Raw genomic sequence first — 27,073 nt, 5'->3', positions numbered from 1 at the left:
AGAGCAGAATATCATTAAAGCATTCAGGGAATCTGGAGGAGTTTCAGTGTAAAGGACGAGGGAGCAAGCCTAAGCTGGACCCCCGTGACCTCTGACCCCTCAGACGGCGCTGCATCAGGAACCCTCATTCATCAGCAGCTGATAGAAGCACACGGACAAGGGATTACTGTGGGAAACCTTTGTCCAGCACTACGATCCAGAGTTCCATTCACAGACTTTACTGTGCAGAGAAGAAGCCTGATGTTAGCCTGGTCCAGAGGCGGCGTCCACTTCTCTGGGCTCGGAGGCGTCTGGGATGGAGCGTCCACTTCTCTGGGCTCGGAGGCGTCTGGGATGGAGCGTCCACTTCTCTGGGCTCGGAGGCGTCTGGGATGGAGCGTCACACGGTGGAAACGTGTGCTGTGGTCAGAGCCATCAGTGTTCCAGATCTTTGTTGGAAGAAATGGAGCAAAGAGCCAAAGGAGCATCCAGCCTGCTGTCAGCAAGCAGTCAAAGTGGGAGAAGGTTCTCTGTCCTGACTTTTATGGGACGTGTTGCAGGTCTGAGATGCAGAAATGATGTTTGTTAACAGATGAAATAAAGCTGAGGAGACACAACAGGAAATATGTTGAGTTCATGCTCTCTGCAAAGAATTAAAGGAAAACTTAACCTTATTTTTCTAATCAAATTTTCACACAATGTTCCAACTTTTTCTTATTTGTGTTGTTGATGGTTCACGTGTAAATATAACCGTGACACAAATGGAAACTCGTTCTTTGAATAACAGCAGTCAGAATTAATCTGAGGGCTCCAAACTTCCTCACAGCACAGCATCATATTTCAGATTTTAGTCATTTATAGTAAAAAGAATGATATCCCCTCCACATCAGTTCTGCAGCTCCACTAAAAACGCCTGTGCAAAGCGAAACTTTCCTCTCTTTTTTTCCTGTTTCTGCCTCCATCCACATTAAAAGACCAACAGGCAGAAAAGCATTCAGCCCTCCTTTCTTTGTCGCAACCAGAAGTCAAACTGTTGTCCGTTTGGCTGGTTGTGAGAACTTTTTACAACCTTCTCAGGAAATTAGCCGATCACAGAGAGACCGACATCACAGACTTTACAGTCTCCTTCTGTCAGTCTGTCTGTCCGGCCACCGTCAGGATGAATACCACCATCTGTCAACGCCTGTGTGTGTGTGTGTGTGTGTGCGTGGGTGTGTGTGTGGGTGTGTGTGTACACTTGCTGCATGCCTAAGAAGTGTTGCCTGAATGGGCCTGTAAGTCTCCATTCTGCCTCTGACTGACAGCAGCTGCACAGGAATGTGTTCAGCCTCAATGTGATGAATGAACTGATGTGCATATGAAGGATTTTGTGGCCACGCCCCCTCTGGCTGCAGCCATATTGGACTTCCTGAACACTTAGCCTTGACTTATTTACCTATTTCAGTTTTCCTCAGTTAAAGCATCTATCATTAGGAAGACAGGTGAAGCTCCAGGCGTGTTTGACCTTTCAGCACCTCACACACACACAGGAAGTCCATCCTGGAAGTTTGCGTGTTTGGACCGCTGCTGTCTAAGCTTTTAGACGCCTCACGCACCCACACAGGTAGTTCAAACGTGACATCACAGACAGGTAAACCTGTCCTCCTGTGAGGTTATGGGAGAGGCCAGGGATAAAATAAATTGTGATACTGACGTGGCCTCAAGCTGGAGGCTCATTTTCTAAGCTTCCAGCTGAAAAAACAGCCGTCAATCGATCAGTTACGGCTCCACAACTGTGAAGACAAACTGAAACATGTTGGACTCTGTGGATCAGCGCGTTTTCCAATGAGTTTTCTTCTGCAGGCCACCTTCAGATCTGAGAAATGAATGCAAAACCTAACATTTCAGTGCATATTTTAACAGGCAGGGACACTCATGCTGCAGATTCACCAAGATGCTTCATTAACAAAGGTTTCTGTTTCAGTGTTGTCAAGTTGAATGAATTTGGTAAAAATGATGAAAAAACAATCACTTGAGGTGTTGTTTGCCAGCTTTTTTGTGCTTTAGGGGACTGGAAACAGTGTCCAACTGGGTACCTTTAATTGAATTCTGCAGGATTTCCAGCTGTGCAGACACAGCTATCCAGAAATTCCACCAGCCTGAAAGAAGCAAAATGGCCACAAAACTGAGCAGGACATGATGTAATTTATGTGTTATTTCTGTGAGAACTGGTTGAGTCAGAACATCTTGTAACTGGTGTAATTATACTTTGAGTTTGAATTATTTCACGTGCTCTGTGACATTGACCTTTTTGATATTGCACCAGATGGAAATAAGCTGGTTTTTAATTTGAGGAACTGCCCGGTTCTTACTTTAACCACCTGAACTTAAAGAGGCTGTTTCGCTCTTCTCATCTTTTTTTTGTCCTCCATCTTTTACATAAACAGCAAACATCGCAAGAAACTGAGAACTCAAACATTTTCTTTGGTGCTTTTTAGCAAAGTAATAATCATAAAAAAAATGTAAAAAGCTGTATTTCTTTGATTTCTTTGTTTGAAAGAAATATTGAAAACAGCTGGAATCAATATGCCCATAAAGCTAATCTGCTCTGCAGAAATATGACACCTTTAAGCCTAAGTTTGGTTCTTTTTCCTGGCAGATCGGTACTAAAGAAATCCGAAATGATTTGTTCAGTCATAAAACTGGAGATTTAAGGTGTCTGGCTATGATAAGTCATTTTTTAAATAAATAAAAGCTTTTAAAGCCGACTCAAACACCTGATATCTCCAAACTGATGTGAACTGATGTCAGTCCACATGATGTAATTGTCCATCAGCAGATAAGATCTTGATGTCTTGAGTTGGGATGGTTGAGGTTTGTTGTTTTCTGGTCCGTAACCATGACAACAGAATTCATCAGATCTTCTGTGGCTTTCCTTCAGTCGAACAGATCTGACAGAGCTGCTGATTGTCTTGTGGCATCTTTTTCTTCTGGAGGAAGACGGCATCGGCTGATTGGACAGACCGGGGAATAACTCCCCCCACGTTCGGCCGCGCCGGGGGGCCCCCAGCGCCCCGCCCCCCTGAAGCCTAAAAGAAAGGCAGAGAGAAAGAGCGAAAGAGCACAAAAACAGAGAGGCCTCGCTGTCACAGTACGCCTTTAAACTACACAGCTCTCTTTTCTTTCTTTCTCCAGAGTTTGTCTTTCTGCCGCCCGCCCATCATTTGAATAATCGCCTGATATCCATCAGTTTGAGCCCGAGGAGACGGAAAAAAGACAACTCGCACAAAGCTGCCACAATATCAAGAGAGAAAAACACACAACACGGCTAATGTATGCGCCTCTTCTTTCATCCCTCTGTTCTCCTTCTTCATCAGGACTTTTTTATCTTGGAAAACACATCAAGGACCAGGACTCAGAGCTCAAACTGTGAGATCCAAAAAAATAAATGCCTCTGAATCAAAGTCTAATAATCAAACTGAAGCTTTGCTCATAATCAGGGTAAAATCCGTCCTCCGTATCAGCTGCTCGGCTCCTTTTAGCCTCCCAGAACATTGTGTTGCCTCTTTCAGGGCCAAAAACAGTTGGTAAAGTATGCAAACTGTTCTCACTAGAAAACATATGTTGTGAACTTTTGTCCACATATGAAAAAGACAATTGAAGGTTAAAATTGTGAGATAGCCGCGTATCATCAGGCTGTTGCTCTGGGAAGGTCAGCGTCCGCCGCATCGTGTGACCATGAAGACGTTTCCTTTTCTAATCTTCACCCTTCGGGAGTGAGATTGATGTTGAAAAGAATCAAAGTGATCTCCGTAACGCTGTCCACTAAAACCTCTCCCTCTTTAAAGGTGACATCACATGGTTACATCACCAGCTGACAGTTAGCAAATCAGTTAGCTGAAGAAAAGCTGCAAATGAGTCAGGAAAGCGCTTTGAGTCTTCAATGTGAAAAAGCAACTCTTCTGGGAGTCAGTGTGCAGTTCTGCACCAAAATCCTGATCCAGATCTTCAGAAAGCCTGAAGAACTGTTGCTCAAGACCACTTTAAGGATTATAAGAAAGTCTGGCTGCTTGGAAGGAAACAGAAAGAAATGAGGCTGGATCAGGACTTCAGGACAGAAGTGTAAAAGGCCTCAAAGGAACATATCTGATCATTCTGTTGCATACAGTCTGTAGTATTTTAGCAAATATTTCCTGAATACTCCTGAACACTCCTGTCCTGTGGCTGATCTATGAAGCTGCAGGTGTTTAATTAACTCAGAGAAAAGAGTAAGAAGTAAACTCCTACCTCTCAAACCAAAGTTATGTTTGCTAAACATTCACCCGGACAATTTTGTGACCTCCAAAAATGAAAAATCCTTACTCAATATTTGTTTTCTGGAAGCTAAAAGATGCATAGCCTGTTCATGGAAAAGGGATAAACCTTGTACCACTTCACAATGGCTAACAGGGATGTCTTTTTACTTGGCTTTAGAAAAGATAAGCTACACCACAAAAAATGAGCTTGACAAGTTTTGGAAAATCTGGAATGTTTTCTGTAATTTCCTTAAAAAAATGACATTGAAGTAGATGGCTGGAATGAAGAGCTGAATTAGTATACACATTTATATTATTATTTATTTATTTATTTATTTTTTTCTCCTTTCAGTTATTTATTTATTCATTTCATTTTAATAATTTTTATTGCTCTGCTTTCTTTTCTTGTATGTACCTTCTTGTTCTATGTTGTTCACCGTTTGTAAATTAACAAAATGTGCAATAAACATATGTTTAAAAAAAAAAAAAGTAAACTCCTGTTAATGTTTTATCAAAAAAAAACGAGCCTGTTCGCAGAGGAACCCCTCACAGACGTCTGTATGTGCTCCAGGATTTCCTTTAAAGCTCTCTAATAAAGTAGCTGTTAAAGGAGAACCTCCTGGAAGAGATGTTTAGCTCACTTATTCTTCTGAGTATAAATCAAACCACCACAAAACACAAACACTCATTTGTGTAAAAGTGTGTTTTAATGGTGAATGTATATGTTGATATACAGTGTGTGAGCACATTTCCATCAGTCTGGCTAATGAACAGCTCAGTGTCTGGAAACACACTCTCACACAGTCTATGACCATATATTTATGAGCGTTGGCTAATGAATGAATGAAATCTGCTTTCATGCACAGTGTGTTGTTGTGAGCAGCAGTAAAAGCCAATCGGCCGTAACTCTGTTAGTCTGCTCGGAGTAAAGAACATTCTGCTAAAACCAGTCCAAACAAACCTTCTGTGTGTGTGTGTGTGCGACCGGGCCGCCTGTGCACTGTGTTGTAAAGCTGCGCTCACACACATTAACAGGCTTTATGGAGTGTTGAGAAAGTTCCTTAACAACCGTCGTATTCAACCTGCCGACACACCCTGAGCTGTGTGTGTTCGAGACAGAGACAGTCTGTCTCCGTCTCCTTTCAGGCCCGAGCTCTCCTGAGTGGAAAGACGCTACCTGCCGATATTATCGCGCACACACACACACACACACACACACACACACACACAGAGCAGAAAATAGACGGGTCCAGATAAGGAAAGAAAAGAAGGAGGAAGAGCGTCATGGCTGCACACAAACACAGCATACAAACCATGTTCCCCTCTGCCAGCCAAACACTGATGTCAGCTTGTTTTGACTTGAAAACTTCACACAAAACACCAGTGAATCCATGTTTTTTTCTGTTTTTACAGCTTGGAAGAGTAAGAATGAAATAAGTGAGGTTTTTTTTATCAAAGGCCCCTCACCTCTGATCTACATTATTGTCTCTTTTTGTTGTCATTTTATATTTATTATGCAGTCATTTCATCTGTTGTTGTTTTTTTCATTTCTTGGCCATTTTCTGACTTTCTGTGGTCTTTTTTGTAGGTTTGCCTTTTGATACCATCTAAGAGGCATTTTTTCCTCCTCTCTGGTTGATAAGTGTCTCTTTTTGGTAGTAATTTGTCCCTGATGTAAACTATTTTGTGTAGTCATTTTTATGGTTGTTTTTTGGTCTATTTTTCAATTTGTTTTCCCTGCTAAAGATTTTTGTTTCTTTCTTGGCCTTTTGTCTCTAAATTGTCATCGTTTTGTTTATTTTGTGCTCTTTTTGTGGTAGTTTTTGTGATGTAATTGAATCTCTTTCATCTAATTTAATCTCGGTAATTGTGTGGGTCTCTTTCTAGTCTTTCTATCTGTCTTTTTCATCTTGTTTTTGTTGTTTAGAAAGTCCATTTTGATCTCTTCTTAGTTTTTCATCATAGATTTTAGTGCCTTTCAACATATTTGTGGTGTTTTTGCATTTTGGGACACTCATTTGGTCTCTTTTTATCCATCTACTGTCTCTCATAGTGTGTCTCTTCTTGGTCGTTTTCCATAAGTCACTTTTGTAAGAGACAGATTTGAAGGAGGAAAGACATCAGAAATGATCTCAGAGAAGCAGCTGCTGCTGCCCATCAACCTGGGAAGGGTTAGAAGGCCATTTCCAAACTATCTGGAGTCCATCATTCTACAGAGAGAAAGATTATTCACAAGTGGAAAACATTCAGGACAGCTGTCAGTCTGCCCAGGAGTGGACGTCCCAGCAAGGTCACCCCAAGGTCAAAAACCCAAGAGCTACATCTCAGACTCTGCAGGCCTCAGTTAGCATGTTAAAGGTTAAAGTTCATGACAGCACAGTTAGAAACAGACTGAACAAGTATGGCTTGTTTGGAAGGGTTGCAGGAGAAAAAGAACATGGCAGCACAGCTTAGGTTTGCAAAGCTGCATCTGAACAAACCACAAGACTTCTGGAACAATGTCCTTTGGACAGACCAGACCAAAGTGGAGATGTTTGCTCATAATGCACAGCAGCACGTTTGGAGAAAACCAAACACAGCATATCAGCACAAACACCTCACACCAGCTGTCAAGCACGGTGGTGGAGGGCTGATGATCTGGGCTGGTTCTGCAGCCACAGGACCTGGGCACCTTGCAGCCATTGAGTCCACCATCAACTCCTCTGGATACCAAAGTGTTCTAGAGTCAGATGTGAGGCCGTCTGTCCGACAGCTAAAGCTGGGCTGAAACTGGCTCATCAACAGGACAATGATCCCAAACACAGCAGCAGATCTACAGCAGAATGTGTGAAAAAGAAAAGAATCAAGGTGTCGCAATGGTCCAGCCAAAGTCCAGACCTCAGCCTGACTGAGATGCTGTGGTGGGACCTTCAGAGAGCTGTGCAGAAACCAATTTCAGAGTAGAAAATGTTGAGGATCTGGAGTCTGTTTTTATCCAGGACTCCTTGAAGGTTCTGGAACGTCAGCAGGGAGGAGGGAAACCTTTCACTGTTTCCAGTAACTTCCCTTCTTGTTTCTCACTCAGGTGTGTGTTGACCCGGTCCGATCGGCCGCTCTTTGAAGGAGGCGGGAACTCCTCTGTGTGTGTGTGTGTGTGTGTGTGTGTGTGTGTGTGTGTGTGTGTGACATTTTTTGGGAAGCTGCGAGCCTCATGAAGCTGTTTCAGACTGTAGGTCAGGGTCAGTATGAGGGTCCTCACAAAGACAGACGTGTCAGAGCTCTCAGTCCTGAGATGAGATGTTTCCACATGTGAAGCGTGTTGAATGTGTCTGAAACTATCCCGTTGTTGTGGCTCTTTAATAATTCACAATTCTGTGTTTCTCAAGTGTTTTTGCTTCTGATGAATATCTGTGTTCACGTGTAGTTTCTTCAACTGGTTTAGTTGTATGTAGCATTAAACTTTGTGCGTGTTTTTATTGGATTTGTGCTGTTTGAAATCCAGATGTGTCATTAACATCTGACCCAAAAGGTGAAAAGGTGCAGCGACATGAACGATGAATCTGTTTCCTCTCTTTTTCTGCAGTGATCTCAGTATGAATAATCTGATTGTGATGCCCAGCGGAGCTCTGTCCAACCTTCCCTTCCTGGAGGAGCTGTGAGTCTCTCACACACACACACACACACACACACACACACACACACACACACACACCCACACACACACACACACACACATTGTCTGAGATGCTGTGGTGCCAACTTTTTTAGCCAAAAAATCAAAACAATTAGACAAAACATTAACGCAACACAGACAAACCAGAAAACTAATCTGTGTCTAAAACCTAGAAATAACTCTGACGTTATGTCACAATTTAATATTGTTAATTTAAAAATCCTAGAGGAAACAGTTCGGCAGCTGAAATCAACAACTTGTTCTCTGGACATAATACCATCCGACTTTTTAAAAACAGTTTTTACCTCAGTAGAAAGTGATCTCCTACGAATAGTTAACAGCTCACTGGCATCAGGCATTTTTCCCAAGTCACTAAAGACAGCTGCCATTAAGCCACTCCAAAAGAAGAGAACTCTAGATGCCTCTATGATGAACAACTACAGACCTGTCTCTAACCTCTCTTTTATATCCAAGATTATTGAGAAAGTTGTATTTAACCAGCTCAACGACTTTCTAAAATGAAAGTGGAAGTCTTGATAACTTTAAATCAGGCTTCAGACGTCATCACAGCACTGAAACAGCTCTGGTCAAAGTGTTAAACGACATCAGGTTGAATACTGATTCTGGTAATGTTTCAGTCCTGGTTCTGTTGGACCTCAGCGCTGCGTTTGATACTGTAGATCACAGAATCCTGTTGCACAGGCTGGAAAACTGGGTTGGACTTTCTGGAGCGGTCCTTAACTGGTTCAGGTCCTACTTAGAAGGCCGGAGTTATTTTGTTACTATTGGCAGCTATGAATCTGAGCGAGTGGCCATGACTTGTGGAGTCCCCCAGGGGTCAATTCTTGGACCTCTTCTGTTTAACTTGTATATGCTCCCTTTGGGTCAGATATTGCAGAATTTTAACATCAATTATCACAGTTATGCAAACGATACACAACTTTATGTTTCTCTGTCACCGGACGACTGCAGCCCAGCAGACGTTCTGTGTCAGTGTCTGGAGGAAGTAAACACCTGGATGAGAGAGAATTTTCTACAATTAAATGAAGACAAAACTGAGATCATTCTGTTTGGTAGCAAAGAGAAGAGGGTCAGCGTTGGTAAATATCTTGAGACTCGGGACCTTACAATCACTGACCAAGTTAGTAACCTTGGAGTGTTGATAGACTCAGATCTGACTTTCAGCAGCCACATCAAAGCTGTCACCAAGGCAGCTTTTTACCATCTCAGAAACATCAACAGAATTAAAGGTTTCCTCTCCCAAAAAGACCAGGAGAAACTCATCCATGCATTCATCTCCAGTAGACTCCATCACTGTAACGCTGTTTTAACTGGACTTCCCAAAAGGAGCATTAAACATCTGCAGCTCATCCAGAACGCTGCTGCTCGAGTTTTAACCCGGACTAAGAGATCTGAACACATCACAGCAGATTTAAAATCTTTACTCTGGCTTCCAGTCAGTCACAGAATAGATTTTAAAAGCCTGCTGATTGTTTACAAATCCCAGAACGGTTTAGGCCCAAAATACATCTGTGATATGTTCAGAGAATATAAACCCAGCAGAGCTCTTAGATCCAAGGACTCAGGTCAGCTGGTCCAGTCCAGAGTCCAGACTAAACATGGAGAAGCAGCATTTAGCTGTTATGCTGCAAATAAGTGGAACAAACTGCCAGTGGAGATTAAACTTTCACCAAATGGAGACATTTTTAAATCCAGGTTAAAAACATTTCTTTTCTCATGTGTCTATGCATGAAATATCTTTTAACTTATCTGGACTGTTGCCTGTTTTAAAATTCATTTAAATGATTTTATTTGTTTCTCTTTATATTCTTTTATGTATTTTTAATGCTTCTTACACTCCCTGCTGCAGTGCTTTTATTTTATACGTTTATACGTATCTTTATGGTTGCTGAGTTCCTATTTGTATTCAGTTTTTGACCCATTTGTTGATTTGATCTCTTTTTATTCATTCACGTGTGCTATGGCAGCATCTCTTTGTAAGTTTAGTTTCTTTAAGTCTATTTTTTGTCTCATTTGGGTGAGTTTTCATCTCTCTGAGTTGTTTTGTCTCAGCCTGGTCATTTGGTCTGTATTTTTCTGTTTCTTTTTAGATGAATATGTGTGTTTAGCGTTGTTTTCTGCTTCTTTGTTTTCAGTTTTTGTGCTTATTTAGTGTCTTGTTTTTATAAATTTCCATCTCTAAGACAGTTTTGTGTCTTTCGTAACTGCTTTCTGGCTCATTCTGGTACCTTTCCATCTCATTGTGGTTGTTTTGGGTTTACTTTTAATTAAATTAAGTCTCTATCGAATCTCTTAGTGTCTCATTTTAGTTATTTTCTATCCATTTGAAATAGTTTAATTGATCTTTAAAGTTGAGTATTTGTATCTGGGTTTGTCTCAAAGTCTCACTTTGTCACTTCTTAGTAATTTTCTCTTTGTCTTTTTAAAAATTGTTTTACAGATTTTTGTCGCTGAATTTGTGTTCTATGGTTGTTTTGTTTGTATTCGTATTCATTTTTGTGTCTTTTTAGTGACTGTAACGTTCTTTTTTACTGAATACATGTTTCGTTGTGATATATTTAGGTCTGGCTTCTTTCTCATTTCGGCATTTTGTCAATCATTTTACAGGTGCTTTGTTTCATGCAGTTGGTGACATTTAGCCTCTTTTGAGTAATTTTTTTTTTATCTCTGCAGGAGAATTTTTACCTCTATATTCAGAAATTGTCTCTTTCTGGTTATTTTTAAAGTCTCTTTGTTGAGATTTTACATAAAAAATTGTTGAGTGTCAGGTTTCTATCATTTTGGTGAGCTTGTTTTGTGTCTTTACACGGAGTTTGCTAATGCTAGTTTTGTGCAACATGGCAATTTGGAAATACAATAACGAACAAGTACGCATATTGAGAAACGGCCCATGTTACCAGCAGCGGCGCACGTCGACGACGTCATCCCACTAGACGTGTAGAAAGCCCCCCGATAGCCCTGGATAACAACAACACGGCAGCTCTGAGCTAACAGTGCATTAGTACGCGTTCATTCATTCATTCGGCTTAAAGTATTGGCGAAATAAAGACAGATAAATTTAGAGGCTGTATTGTTCTCTCCCGTTTTATGGATATACGCGGATCTCCAGGGATCTAAATATCTTCCAAAGGACGCCGACTTTCGCCAAACTGTTATCGGTGAGTAGATGAACGTATTTTATGCCAGAAATAAGGTCCAGGTTTAAAAAAACAAAAAAACAACTATCCCTTTAACTTACTTTGGGTCGTTTTACAATATTTATTTATTGATATACTTTTGTATCATGTTCTTTTTTCAGGGATTTTGATGTTTCTACGTCACTTTATAGCTTTATAGTTTATAGTTTTTGCCTCTTTTTAGTCATAATGTTTGGTTGTTTCCATCTCACTTTGTTCGTCTTGTTTGTTTATTGTGAAATCATTTAGCTGCTTTTGAGTCAGTTTGGGTTTCATTCATGTTTTATATTTGTGTCTTGGTGGTCAGTTCATGTTTCTTTTTTGCTAATTTTTCGTCTCTTTGTGCTCGGGTTGTGTGTCTACATTCAGTTTCACTTGGTGCCTCTTTTCCTCTTTACACTTTATGTTTTTCTCTTTCAATATCTTTGTTGTCTCTGTTTCAGGTTATTTTGTGTGTCTTTATCAATAGTTTTTATTCATTTAGTTTCCCTTTGCTGTCGGTTTGTATCTCTACATAGTTAGTGTCAAATCAATATAAACAGAGTAGTGTTGATGGCCAGTAATCTGTCTTATTCATCTGCAGTAGTGCTCAGAATTCATGCAAAAAGCTCCCGGCAGAATGAAGAAAATGAATGATCGGTTGTGTTTTGAAGGCATGAAGGTCAGTCGGTTCAGAACGTGTTTGAGCTGAGATCATTTGGGATGAGCAGATGCCCTCATTTGTAACTTTAAATACAAATGCAGTTGTGTTATAATTCAAGTCTCTCCTTTTTGATCCCTCTGAATGCTGGTTAGTGACTCCCAGACAAAGATGCATGATGTCTTAAGTGTGGCTGTCTGAGCAGGTGATGAGTTTGAATATCTGTGAGGATACGATATGTAATCCCATCTCTCCTCACCTCCCGGCAGCTTCGTGTCGTGTACGAACATTTTCCCAAAGCTAAAGTGGAGTGAATTAAAAGGCAGCGCGGCAGCTGGAGGAGACCGAGCCAAGGAGAGACAGGCTGACCTCACCGAGACCTGAACATGACTCTGACTGCTGTTCTGCTCTCCTGCCAGCTGTGTGTGTCTGCGCGTGTGTGATATTTGTCACCATGGCGTGAGAAACGTCACTACGGCGATAGGACACCGCAGACATGCAGAGTGGCTGAACTTTGTGTGGCCTCTGAAAGGCAAACAGACCTGGAGGATTCATGATGGCTCAGTGTTTTTGTGGCCTGTGCACTGGGAAACACAGACATGCAAACACAGGTGATGTCTGAGTGCCGTCTGTCACGCTGCCAAGAAAGGCTGAAAAATACAGATAAAACCAAGCAGTTTTACCTCAACATCGCCTCCATATTCGGCCTCAAATACAGTGAAGAAAATGTATTGGTGTGGTGCTGAGTGCGGTGGCCAGCAGTACGAGACGCAGCTTCAAATCTGCTGCAAATAACAGAAGCTAAACAAACAGAGTAAACACTGGAACTGGAAGGGCTTTGATAAGATAATTCCTGGAAGATCAAATTTAGTCTCAGTTGACCTATAATATTTTTTCCAGATAGTTTGAAGGTTTTCACTGGTCAAAACAACACAGTGTCCAGCTGATATCACAAATAAGTGCTCAGCAGAAGCTAAAGTCACAGTGAATAGGACCATGATGACTTGAAAGCAGTTGAATTAGAAAAGATGTGCACATCTAAACGAGTCATTTTGGATTGCACAACAGCTGACAGATGTGATGTGATGGTGCGTGTCAGAGCAGCTGAAAAGAAAGGTGAAGTCGAGGAAGGTTTGACATGTGTATGGGACAGATTGCGCAGCCTCTGAAGGTCAGCAGGAGGATTCCTCGGGTGAGGAACCTTAAAGATCCTCACTCAGAGCTGGCGTGTACTGGGATTTAGGGGTTTTAAATCAAGACTTTTCAACAGTTCTGCTGGAGGCCTCTTCCTGGTAGATAATCGTGTAATAATCGTGTAATAATCCACCCGAGTCTCTCTAAAGTGTCGTTCTGGTTTCATATTAAGTAACAGTCATACCTGATTAATGATGTCCTGACTTGTTCAGTGTAGCTAATGATGTTTGCAGCTCAAACAGCTGCTCAGCTGCAACCGATGGACACAGATTCTTTCACACTAACCTCATTGCAGGAAACCTTTCGTCGTTTACTGCCACTGCTAAAATCTCACAGTCACGCATCATCACTTTAGTTTCAATGCTGTAATGGGCATGAGATCAGAGTCCTGCTGCTTGTTAGCAGCTTTAGCTGCTGCCTCTGCTCCCTGCTGTCGGACATGCATCTCTCAGCCTGTATTAAGCTGATTTACATTTGCCTTGGAAGTCTGAACTCTGAGCAGAGTCACCATATTCCAGTGACAAGTTAAAAAACCGTTTGGATTACCTCACTGACCAAGCTAGATGTGATGAGCAATACAAGCTAACAATGCATTCCGCTTCATGGCTTATGCAAACATTGTATGAGCATGTTTACAGATAGGTTGCACAGAACTATATGTGTGACTGATTTAATGAGACACAAGCCAACGGAAGTGCCAACTAACAGTTTATAACTGCAGCTGTGACCTTATTTTACACTTAAGGCAGCGATGTTGGGTTTGGAGGTCATGGCTGGTGAGGTGCATCTCACTTTCAGAGTCAGAAATCTGACTTAGGTGGGGCATAACAGTCCATTTCTTTCTTCTGGGAACTTGAAAATTCTGACTTACAGTTCAAACGGTACATAAAGCTCAAAACTTAATCACATTTTAACTACTGATTTTATCTGATTTTATCTATTCCTATTTCTTTCTTTTTTTGTTTAAAATTTAAATCATGCTTTTTATTTCTACTGTTTTAATGTCTCTGTAAAGCACTTTGAATCGGCTTGTAGTTGAATTGTGCTATACAAATAAACTTGCCTTGCCTTGCCTTACCATGAGTGGAAGCTGAGTTTAACGTTCCAATTAGTCCGAGCCTCAGGTAAACCATCAGTGCATGTTTGCAACTCTCCGCAGCGGCTACAGAAAGGGTTGGCAGCGCCGGACAGGAAACGTTTAGCTCCTTTATCTCATTTGAACTACAGGCATTTGTTCTCACTTTCCTATTGACGCAACCATTTCAGGTAAACACGCCTGGAACTCCACCCTGATGGAGCAGTAACAGAGTCCACCTGGTGGTGCAACTAGATACTTCAGCAAAAAATGCAATCTATTAACATTCAGCATTAGATATCTGCACATATCTTACTGTCTTACTGTACGTGTTCGATTTTAACCAGCAGACTCTCTTCCTGGTTGTTTATCATTTCCTGTCTCTCTTCCTGTGTTTCAGGCGTTTGGCAGGAAACGATTTAACCTTCATCCCCAGAGGAGCGTTCACCGGCCTCTACAACCTCAAAGTGCTGTAAGGCCTCCTATGTTTGTATGTCTACAAATGAGCAAACTTAGAAGATAGACCATGTAAGGATTTCTTTTCATTGAAAAATGTATTTTCTGTTTTCTTGCTGTACTTGTGATGCATATTTTTGTTTTTTGTTTGTTTTCCTTCTAATACAATAACAAATACAATAACTGTTAAAGATTATTTTGTCATATATTGGAACAAACAGACAAACAAAAAACTCTAACAAAGCCAAAAGTACAACAGCTAAACAAATAGAAGCAGAATTTAAACTGTCTGTCTGTTTGCTTTGGCTTTGTATGAGTGTGAACATTAAAGGGATAATCCGGAGTAAAATGCACCTTTCCGGAAATGTTGCTGCTGCAGCTGCCGCTACAGACCGTGGTGAAGTTAGTTTGATATTGGATATTCGACAGATATTCACAATAAGGAAATAAGGTGTCTTTTTTTTCAAACCAATATCAAACCAACTTCACCACGGTCTTTTGCGGCAGCTGCAGCAGACACATTTCTGGAAAGGTTGGCTTGATTAAATTAATTCCGGACTCTATATCCGACCACATGAAGACCTCGGGACACTTCAGTTTGGCTTTAGGGACCCTCTACTCACTACCACGTAAGTGTTATGTTGTTTGGAGCTGTAGAAGAGGTATAAAAATAGCGTTTTGTAGCGGTGACATGATTTGCCCCCTTCACTTCCAGGCTAACGACTTTTGGCTAAAAACGGTCAAATTGAAATTCTCAAAACACATCCGAATGACATGATTTTGATGTCAACTCAACGTATGTACTCCCAACATCCCGTAAATTGATCTAAAGTGCATTTTACTCCGGATTATCCCTTTAACTCCAGTGTTTGTGTTATTCCTGCTTTAAGAACACTTGTATCGGTTTAATTGTTGCGTTTCCTTCCAGGATGCTTCAGAACAACCAGCTGAGATCTGTTCCTGCCGAGGCCTTCAAAAACCTGCACAACCTGCAGTCACTGTGAGACACAATCACTTTTCATCTTATCGTTTTAATTCCCCATAAATATGCAGCATGCCTTACGGAGCGTGGTATGTTTTATATTTGAGGAAAAGTGTTCAGTATATGTACTGTGTTCTTATGTATATGTAGTGATTATATACAGTCCTTTAACAGGAAATCAGCTGGTTCTCACCTGGTGTTAAATCCAGCAACAGCAACACATGACATATTACACCGAGTCTTCATTTAGATAGAAAAACTCAAACGGAACATAATTTACATTATGGGCATATTTGCCTTCTTTTTTTTTTTGTCCCCATAAGGAAGTTGAGTCCTCACTGTGTGAGAAATGCACCAAAACACACACACTCATCCTTTAGTTTAATTTTACTGTTTGGTGGAAAGGAATCTCACCACACACACACACACACTCACACACACACCATCCAGTAGGCATATATTAATGTATGTAGTGGAGACAGTGTGTTCTCTGAGCCCCGTGACACACAGTAATTATTCTGAAACTGTACCTGTGTGTGTGTGTAGATAAGGGTTTAGGAATGAAGATATCTGAAGCTTTCTTTAGGACTAAGGTCTTTCTCTCATTTATCTGATGGCCGATTATGTGAAGTCCCATCCTTCTCATCTTTCTGTGTCTGAACAGAGGAGCATTTGTTAGTGTGGACAGACAGAATCACGGATCTCCACGTGCATGTTTTTTGTTTCATGACCTGAAGAAGAGCTGTAAGGTTTCTGCCTGAATTCAAGACAAACCTAAAAAAGTAGGAAAGAGCACCAGAGGGATATTAAACCCACTTATCTCTCCATTTTATTATAATGTTGGTCTTAGTTTATCATTAAAAAAGATAATTCCATAAAAATATGCAGTATCACTTAAACTTAATCTTTGATCACGGCTCAAGAAGTTGGATAATCTGTTGATTTAGAACACAAGTAACATTATTTTTAGGGCAAAATGTAACCTGAATTACTCAAAACTTTGCATCTATTAAGACTATTTGCCTTAATATAATTAATGCTATCGGATTGCTGCACTTCTAAGACTAACCTGTTTTGGTTGAACAATCAAAGATTAAATCATTTCAATAATGAAGGCCTGAGCTGTGAACAGGCAGTTTGACTGGTCCCAGTAGGAAAGAACAGATGGAAAGCACATGCTACCTGACCTTTGATTGGCTGTTAATGTTTTGGAGAAGGGAGCTCCAAAAAGTTAAAGGTGCATTTGAGAGAAAGAATATGTGTTTTAACTCTGACACAAGGTGGGTTTAAATCGGACTAAAGGGAAATAGAAATACTTAATATTATCATCTTAATCTACTGGCTAATGGCCTGACAGCCGGCATCCTCTATGTGGGATGGGACAGCAGAAGCGTTGACTGAGGAAGAGTGAGTGCAGAAAAAGAGTCTTGGTCCATTTTATACTCTTGTGGGAACTCGTACGACTGTAGGAACCGCAGATGTTACTGTTACTGTGCCTGAATGGAGGAATACGATCCGCTGGGTCGGCATCAGCAGGAAGAGATGTTCAGGGACATACTGATACGTGCACGGGCGTCTATAGACAGACAACGGCTGATAAGTTGAATACTCTCTGTGCTTCTAAATATCACAGTTCGACAGGAACTTTCACTTTCTTTTCTGAAACTTCACGACTTGCTGAGGCTCTTGGTTGGCTTAGAAAGGACAACAGATTACTACTTAAATCATTTACAAAGTTGAAATGCTCGTTTGAACAATTTAAAGTAAAATCTCAACATTAACAGCTTCAATGTCTCCCGTTAATGTACAGGTGTGAGATTTAAAGCTGAAAAAGCATGTTTAACTGCGAAGGCTCTCTTGAATGAAGCTTTAACACATGATTACATGAGTTCACGTAAGGTGCTTCAGATATAAAACGCTTGCTTAAGAGCTCTTAAACTCTGCAAGGTTGGTGATCATGAAGGAACTACGTTGTCGTGTCAACCAAATTCCTCCAATCATTGAAAAGATTTTTTCTATTCATCTCTTAAATTGGATGTTGTTGTATCCTGAGTGAAGTGTCTTTGATTAATTCACAAACCCACCCTAATTACTCTGCGTACAGTAAGTGTGTGTTCATTAAAATGCTTTCTTTTGGCCTAAGAGGCTGGTGGCTGGTGAAGTGGTTCTCCAGCAGCCTGCCGATCATTCCTCCGCTCCTGGTCAAACACTCTGTGTTTGATGTTCCTCTTTAAACCGCTTCAGATTCAGTGAAGCCTCCCATTTGGTACTCTTACTTTGCAAACAAAGTCCTTCTCTTGAAGCTTTTTAGAAGTAGTTTGCTGTTGCAGGATATTTATTGCTTTAAAAAGCACGTTTTCTCTGGCTTTCGGCTTCACTAAAAGAATTTCAGTCCTTTCTTTACGACGTGACAAATTGACGAGCGGCCATTTGACCACCGCGCATATCACACTGTTCAGAAGTATGTTCTCCAGTACTAATGCTGGATTTCTATCCTTTATTTTTGGAGCAAAACCAGCCGAGGACCTTCCCAAATTTACACCCAGTCTGCATCTCTTAATAGGCGTCTGGATGCCAACCATATCTACAGGGTTCCCTCTGGCTGTTTCTCTGGCCTGCGCTCCCTCCGTCACCTCTGGTTGGATGACAACTCTCTGACGGAGGTCCCGGTGGAGGCTCTGAGCGAGCTGCCTACCCTGCAGGCCATGACGCTTGCCCTCAACCACATCAACCACATCCCAGACCACGGCTTCAGCAAGCTGAGCCGCCTGGTGGTGCTGTATGTACACACAAAAACACAATGAAAATTACACAAGTTGTTCTTTATCTTTATAGATTTGTATTTTCTAGAAATTCTCCTTAGCTTTCCCACTAATTTCCTAAATATTTGCTAATGTTAAGCCATAAAATTCCAGGAAAGGTGTGTCTTTTTTTTATAAAAGTACACAGTTATTCACTTATTAAATTTTAAATTCTGAGAAGCAAATGCTGTGTTTTGTGTTAAATAGTTGAAGAACAGTTACTGATGTCAGTGTCTGCAGGAAATTCCCAAGAAAGAAAAGCAAGTTTGGGTCCAATTTAAAGAGAAATGGGAAAAGTTTTGTTACAGTTATTCACTTTTAAGAGGAAAATGGTAAATTGAGTATGAAATGTTTGAAGAATAGTTACTTATATCCGTATTGAATAGAAAATGAACCACACTCAATATCACATTCATGTCAGTTTTCAGTTCTGCTTAAAACAGGTCAGACCGTAGTTCTATTTAGCAGCATTCCCTTCAATGCATATTGATTACTGAGCTGATCAATATTGTCATATAATTTAGGATACTGATGTACATTTACTTATTTCTGAAATTGCAAAACATTACTCTCAGAAACATTTGAGAGACTGTCTTCAAAATGCTGAATTTCAAATATGGATAACAAATATTCAGGGGCAATTATGAGGAGAGTTTCACATCAACTGTAACAAAAGACTCAGTTAGATAAAGTTTAACTTATTGACAAGGAAATTTAGGTGATTTTCTGAACTGTAATGCAGTACCGTTCAGCCTTTTGATGGAAATTACAAATATAAGTCACTGATTATTTTATTATCAAAGCTAACTGATCATTATGATAGAATTTAAATGGACTGACTGTAATTAAAACAGTATAGTTTATTTTTCATCTGTTAAAAACTGAAATATTAAGATGAAGTCTCCACAAAACAAGAAATTTACTGTAAGGCATTTTATATGTTTAGCAAAAATGTGCATAAAACGTTTTCTAGAGGATCAGCAGACTGAAAGTTTGCAGGTTATTCAGCTACTTGGTTTGCTTGTAAGTTAGCAAATAGGTTAGTCAGTTCATAAGCAGTAAGTTGGCTTACGTAAATTGATTATTTGTTTAGTTAACAGTTATTTAAGCTTGATTGTTTTAGGGTAGGAGCAAGCTAGCCATGGAAGTTAGTTGGTTTGCTCTCAGTGAATTCACTGATAACTGCTGAATACTGCTTATCCATGAGGGTTGGTTCTTTGGTTAGTAACAGTGAGATAAATAGTTACAGGTTTTAGTTTCAGTTTTAGTTGTTTTTATGAGGCGGTGAGTTAGCCGCTAATGTTTGTGAGTTGGTTAAAAACTGGCTTGTATTTTAGTATTTCAGTTAATTAGGTAATCATTTCACGAGCAGAAAGGAAATCATGAAGGTTACTCTACTCAACCCAACTCAACTTAACTTTATTTATAAAGCCCTTTAAAACAGCCGTGGCTGAAACAAAGTGCTATACATGAATAACAACACAAAATATAAGGCATAAAATATAAGAACAATGTAAAAACAATAATAAACAATAACAATATTAAAACAATAAAACAATACCAGAAACAGAGTCTCATGCTGGGTTAAAAGCCAGGGAATAAAAATGGGTTTTAAGACGAGTTTTAAAAATGGGCAGTGATTAGAAATTTAGCTTCCTGACAGTTTAGCTAGTACTTAGCCCACCCGTTAACACGAGCCAGTAGGCTTTTTATTGAAATAGCGACTATATTAGCCAATCGGTTCAACAAATACACATTACACACTGAGCAGTAAATACACCAGCTGTTATGTTTTTATCTACATCTGGCAGTGGTTTGGTTTAGTTATTTAAGAGATTATCTGGGTAGCTGGCAGTAGGTTAGCCGGTTGATTTTTAATTTAAGTTTAGGACATATTCATTTAAACAGTTAATAAGTCAGAAGGCTTGTGGATTAGATAATGAGTCCATAGATCATTCAGTAGTTATTCAGTCTGACTGAATCATATGTACACAGATTGATTCTGAAAATGCCTTCCTTTCCTTTTGCTCAATACAATAAACATCTGCGTTCAACGAGCAAAATTGCTTTCGTCTTGGACTACAAACTAACTAGAAAAAGAAAGCAAGAAGTTGCAGAACATATTCACATTCACAACTCTTTCTAAAGGTTAGTTTTTCACATTTAAGACTAAGCTTCCAAACAAAGTAACTGGATGAACTGGAATGTTTCTGCCCTCTGTAATCAGCAGAACTGAAAATAAAACTCTGGATTAATTGGCTTCAGATGTACTCGGATCATCTGCTTTTCATTTAACTTAACCACCACACTTTGTAGGTTTATGGAAACACCTTTCCACGATTTGGGCAGGTCTTTTTTTTTTTTTTTTCCCATTGTGTGTGTGCTTGTGGACAGTTCCGAGGAGTCATTGCTGTCTTAAATAGAACCGTGGCAGCGACTGTCCTTGTTCGTCTGTATTAGCTCCTTAATAACATGCAAACACCCAGTTTGTGTGTGTGATGGCATTCAGCCCGACAGCATTGAAGTCTGCTGTCATCTCTTTTGTCCAATGGGCTTGAAGCTAATTTGCATGAAATTACCGAAAGAAAAAAAAACTTCTTGAGAGGCCCCGGGGCCCCTTTCAAAAAGACACTCACACACGCACAGACACACACACACACTCTTTGTCTGCTTCATTAGTCCATCAGTGTCTCTCGCTCTCTCCACAGGCATCTCAACAACAATAGGATCGTTTCCATGGGACCAAACTGCTTCCACGGACTCCACAGTTTGGAGACGCTGTGAGTTAGTGTGTGTGTGTGTGTGTGTGTGTGTGTGTGTGTGTGTGTGTGTGTGTGTGTGTGTGTGTGTGTGTGTGTGTGTGTGTGTGTGTGTGTGTGTTTTTGAGGGGAGGGGTTGAAGCAGTGAGGGTTGAGTTTAGGTCAGCGGGAACTGTTAGCAGATGAGAGGGAGCTTTACTATGCACATTTATAGAGGTTCCTCAGGTGGAATTCTGTTCGAAAACCATCTTCAAATTGCTGTGGAACAGTTTCATTTCTGTGCATCCACTGCAAAAAAATGGGAAAAAATGTTGGCTTAGGTCAAACAAAATACAACAAATAGACAGCAAGAAAGTGTCTCCAAATCTACGAGATTTACATGGACATTTCTTATTGAGCAGGTTAAGAAAAGATTCTGTGGTAGTTATCAATGCACATGTTTCAGTTGTGGATTGAAACAGGTTGATGGATCCGTCAGAGTTTTGATGCAAGAGTTAATGCACACAAAAAGGAATTTTTAAAAGTTCTGGCTTGGCAAACATTTTACGCAAATATCACATAAAGCAGTTGAAAAGCTTCATTTGAAACTCAGTCATTTATTCTTATTGCTGCAGAGAATTGATGCTCTGATGTACCTGCGGAGTTGGAAATAAATTGGAATCTCAAGTTCTAGATCCACAGAAAAGCTTTCCCATTTGCTGTTTGAGCTTACTTTTAGGGAAACTCGTAGCCGCAGCGCTGCCAGAACGCACTGGAGCGTCGCTCCAACACGGTCCTCCAGATGCCAAAATCACTTTGCATAATCCGACTGAAATTCAGAACCATATCTGCACTAAAAGATCCAGTTATCACTGAAACGTTTCAACCAGAGAGAGCCAACAGGACAGTCGGAGTTGCCATGCTGATATTTAAGGTAATTGATTCACATTGGCTCATGCACTTTCAAACAGGAGAAAATATTCCACCTTAAAGTCTGCTTGAAGCTGTTGTGGGGTGTTATTTTACACATTCTTAGTGATTTAATGAAAATAGCATAAATACCAGCATGCGTTTGCTGAACTTTGCAACCACTTTTTGTGATGTATGAAGTTTATTCATATTGTCTGCATGGCCCTCGCATGTTGACACCATCGCACATAAATCTCACCAATAAACCTTTCCTTCAGAACTTGGCTCAATAATGGCACCATCGATGTTGAATAGCTGCACAGTGATGTAGAACAGTTATCTAAATCTAATTTATCATGCTTCTTGCAGATCAGAGACTTTGTAAAGAAGCCAGTTTCCTCACTTTCCAAACTGACCCCCCTGAAACTCTGATGGACTGCTATGACTTTGCTATGGACCCCAAACAAAAGTCATTTGTTTTATAAAGGTGTTTATTGACAGCCTTCCTAAAAAAAAGACCTGAACATGGAATGAACGGATCTGCATTCTTCCTCCATATGTGCCTTAGCCCAATGCTAAGTCCTCCACAGAATGCATTACTCAGATGCTAAATTAGCCAGAATTTTACTTCAAAGTTAGTGATACCTGCAGCACATGCAAACGGTCATCGTTTTGGAAGGTAATAATCAGCCCAGACTGATTTTCCTCAACTGGAATCCCTAACAGGCGTCCGCGGGTTCGAGGGGATTCTTTATAATCTAAAGTTTGAAAAGCTCAGGCTTTTTGGCCTCTTCTTGTTCCAAACCGGACTGATCATAGACTCCCCAACACCCAGGAGGACCTGAAAACCCACAACAAGCCCACAAGGGGAAACTCACTTCAGTCCAACTGTCACAACAAAAGTATTGTCAGCTACGACGGTTTCACACGTAAACAGAACCAATGAACTGACTGGATGCCAGTACTACTGAGAATTTAGGCTAAAAACTCCCCACTCCTCCAGCTCTTATCAGCACCTTTTCCAACTAACAACAAAACCACTGAGTAGTCCTCATTATAATCATTTCCAGGTCCCTTCTGAGTTATTCCAGCATACATGAAACTATTAGTTATTTTTGTCCAAAGAATTCCTGTATCATCCTGATCAGAAGATGGTGGTTCATTCTTAATTGTGAAGAGAACATTTCATTTCTTCCTCTGAGCTGTGCTTCTTATCTCAAATGAATGAACTCTTAAATGAAATAGACAGCAGTGACCCGTCGTGTTGATCCTTATATGGTCTTTAGGGTCTTTAGTACCTGATTATGTGGACATTAAGAGCCAACCTGCACTCTATCATTAGCTGGTGTCTACTGACCCTCTGCCCAAACGCCAGAAACACTCACAAAGACAGCAAAATGAGAAGAAACAAAGGAAATGCCAGCAGAATGCTGCATCTCTGCAGAGAAATACAGTAACTTTCAATTCTTCTGGATTAAAGAGATGACAGAGAGGGATTGCTTTTGTATGAGTCCACATGTTGCCTTTGTTTTAGATTCTAATGAATCTACCTTTAACATTTGGAAGCCCTTGTGCACCAAGCCAGCCATGTTGGGAAGCGTTGGTGGACATCCGTCTCCTGTCTGTAGCGTGTGTGACGCAGCCCTCGGCATGCTGAACAGGCTTCAGGGCTGCCAGTGAAAGATAACTTTTCTTTGCTGTTCAGCACAGCTGGAGAATCCCTCATTTAAACTTCTGGGTGCGGTTTGTAGTTATTCTTCTTCTTTACCTCATCCTATCTTCTTTCACAACCCACGCACCAAGCGTGGCCAGTCAAACTCCCAGAACAAAATGGTTATTAGAGATATCCTGGAACTACACACAAACTTCTGTTGTGACCAAAGGAAAATGATGGGATGAAAGAGAATGTGTTTGGATGGCAGCACCGTCTTGTAAGGATTGCTCTCCTTTTGCCTCCTCCTGCCATTGTTGCCTGATTAGTTTTAGTTTTGGTTGGCTTAGAGTGGTCAGTGGAACAGATTGTCACAGCACTGAATTTAATATGAGCTCATTTATCAGTATTGTGCCAAAATGTGGTCCCCGGGAAAAAAAAACAACTTTTTATGGCTAATTTATTCATATGAATGAATGATAAAACTTCCAGATCATTGGTGAGTCAGTATATTCCTGATAAAGATGGGTTTTGGTTAAGAAGAGAGATGATTTATAAGCCTTTAAACACTCTCCTGAAGGTAGAATTCCGGGTCTGGATGTGATAGAGAGCCTCAGAGCAAACCGGAATACAACATGTTGTCTAAACATGTTCATGTTCCAACAACGTCATGTTTTTTTTTTTTTATCTACTCAGAGGGTCCGTTAGATAACCAAAAGAATGGCCTCCTATCGTCTTATCCTTAACCTCGATGGAAAGCATCGTGGGGTTCAGGAAAGGCGGCAGGAAAGATTCTTGAAGACTTAGGAAAAGACGACCATCATGATACTCGGCTGTTATGTGAGTCTGCAGCCCTAAAACTGCAGATGTTCAATAAATATTCTATTAAAAGTGCTGCAGATACTTCATATATTGCAGTCTTATCTCATTGTTACACACATATATTACAGATAATGCTATCCTCCTAGATGAAAATAATCAAGCGTTGATATGAAAGGATCGCAGGATGGAATCAGCTCCTTTCTCTCATAAAGGATGCTTCAGTGTATCCTGTGCTGAAGGGGAAATGAGAGAAAGTGTTTGAGCTCCTTTCCTGAGCATTGAGAGGATCAAACAGCTCTTATCATGGCTGCTACTTACGTTCTTCTGGGTCTCTTCCCTCAGTTTAGAAGGTTCCTGAGTTCAGTTCAACCAGACCCTTCTGGCTCTTCCGGTTTTCCCTTTCAAACGCTGGTGAGTCGTGTTCTTATGCCCATCTAGATGGCACGTTTTAGCTGGGAGGAGATCTTTGTGGTGTGTTTGAGTGCCGTTTGTTTGTCCAGACGCTGGCTCCCAAAGTCAGTTTGGTTTATAGGAGCCTTAAGACTGTCACTATTGATTTAGCACCTTCAAATCTAAGATATCCTCTTCATATGGACAAACAAGCGGGCTATTCCTTTACCAGTTAGCATGCGATCAGGTTTTCTTAGGAAGCATTTACAGATATTAAATGAAGGCAGTGTGTGTGTGTCTGGCTAAATTAGTGTATTTACATGTGTAATCTGAGGAAAGTGTGTGCAAAGAAATGTTTCTGTTTTCTCAGTCAGCCAGAGAAGCAGGCTTAAACACACAAACATACGCTGCCTTCATTTGGAAATACCTCTGTATAAGCGTGTGTTGAGCTGACTGTGTGTGGCCTGGGCTGTATGCTAATCATAATTACTATGTATGCACTCACGTGCGCGCGCACAGGGGCAGCATGTGTTTGTGGGTTGGGAGGCTGTGTACCTGTTCAATAAGCAATAATAAACCACAGCAGAGACTCACGTTCATCTGAAACTACAAACACAAACGGAAAGAGACGAGGAAGACGGAAAGAAAAACAGAGAAAATTATTCATTCAACCAGTTCAGTTCAGCCTTAAAAGGCATCCGGATTCTGAAAGGACATATTCTCACCGCTTCGGATGTTTGCAAACCTCAGCTTCACGTTGGCCCCATCAGTGTTGGCCCAGTTGGGATTTTCTGGTTCCAGTAAATGAAAAAAGAGTCCCCCCCAAAAAAACAAAAAAAAAAACAAAGAAGACTTGATTCTCATTGATGGGAATGGAAACAACTTTGGAAATGAAGATTTTAAAAAACAAAAACAAACGTGAAGGAAATGTAGCAATGTGTAAAAGTCTTAATCCAGCCCTCATTTCTGTTTGTGTTTTCAGGAAAACAGGAAATAGATACAGGGACTTACTGAATCTTGGTTAAACATGAATATAAACCCAGAATATGAGGCAGAAGCAGAGTTAGTTCAGTTCTGAGCAGCTTTAAAGTGAATATCTGCTCTGAGCTCCTTTCTCCTCCAACACAGGCTGAACCCTCTCAGACGAGCTTTCTGTCCTCTCTTTAAGGAGTCTTCAGGAATAGTTCTCCAGGCTTCTTGAAGGACATCCCAAAGCTCTTCTTTGGATGTGGGCTGCCTTTTGTTCCGTTCTCTGCCAACATGATCCCACACTGCTTCAGTAATGTTGAGCTCCGGGCTCTGGGGAGGATTCATCCCTCCATCAGACCTGCTGCCACTGATTTTCAGCCCACTTCTTGTGTCCTTTGGCACAGCTCAGCCTTTTCTCCCTGTTTCCCTTCCTTAAGAACGGCTTCTTGACAGCCACCCTTCCATGGAGCCCATTTCTGATGAGGCTTGGGCCAACAGCAGATGGATCAGCTGAAGGTCCAGATGCATCTCTCAGCTCCTGTGTCAGGTCTTTGCTGGATTTTTTCCTCTTTCTTAAGGACATCACTTTCAGATCCTGTTCATCTGTTGTAGATAGTTCTTTAGGCCTGACACTTCTTCTTTTGTCCTCCACTTGTCCAGTTTCCTCAAATGTTTTAAGGACACACTGCACACCATGCTGAGATATGCCAAGTTTTCAGCTAACAGCTCTTTGGGAATCACCTTGTTGCTGCAGAAATCCTGTTTTCTGTCTGTCAGACTGTGTTATCTTTGCTGTTTTTCACACATGCAGCTAAAGAAATGATGTGTCTCTGTGACAGGCTGCTGGGAACAAAGTGCCTTAAGATCCAAAGTACAAGGACTGGGCTGAAGATGAGGGAAGAAGCAGAAAATGTCCAAAGAAAAACTCTGAAAGCGCTTCAGAAAGCTGGAGAACTGTTGCTCAAGACCTCTTTAAAAGATTAGAGGAAAGTCTGGCTGCTTGGAGGGAAACATGAGAAGAAATGAGGCCTGGATCAGGACTTTTGAGGGGAACTGTACATATTTCATTTTTTTTGTACAGCAAACTAACAATGTTTTTTTCTCATAATAAAACAAATCCAGGTGAATGGAAACACTCACATTGTCTGAGAGAAATCACCAGAATTACAAAGAATAATCCCATTTCTGTGGACCCTCTCTGAACTCTCAGATAAAACCTCTTATCCAGCTCTCATCCAATAACAACCTCCCAAACTCCATAAATAAGGATTTGGAAAGAAGGCGCAGCAGCTATTGTTGTTACCGATCATTGTCTGAACACACACAGACTGAAGCAATTTCAAT

General features: G+C 40.7%; 1 protein-coding gene across 1 annotated transcript in view; it reads left to right on the top strand.

Moving 5' to 3' along the window:
* LOC142385725 (leucine-rich repeat-containing G-protein coupled receptor 5-like) overlaps positions 1-27,073 on the top strand; it is a 56,531-nt gene that overhangs the window by 4,103 nt on the left and 25,355 nt on the right. Inside the window, exons 2-6 of the mRNA XM_075472437.1 lie at positions 7,816-7,887; positions 14,412-14,483; positions 15,396-15,467; positions 18,013-18,228; positions 20,959-21,030. Coding sequence (XP_075328552.1) covers positions 7,816-7,887; positions 14,412-14,483; positions 15,396-15,467; positions 18,013-18,228; positions 20,959-21,030 — 504 coding nt within the window. The remainder of the gene's footprint in view (positions 1-7,815; positions 7,888-14,411; positions 14,484-15,395; positions 15,468-18,012; positions 18,229-20,958; positions 21,031-27,073) is intronic.

This window comes from Odontesthes bonariensis, chromosome 8 (assembly GCF_027942865.1).
Source record: "Odontesthes bonariensis isolate fOdoBon6 chromosome 8, fOdoBon6.hap1, whole genome shotgun sequence".
NCBI lineage: Eukaryota > Metazoa > Chordata > Actinopteri > Atheriniformes > Atherinopsidae > Odontesthes > Odontesthes bonariensis.
Note: the sequence above shows the minus strand (reverse complement) of the source record. Positions and strands in the feature narration are given on the sequence as shown.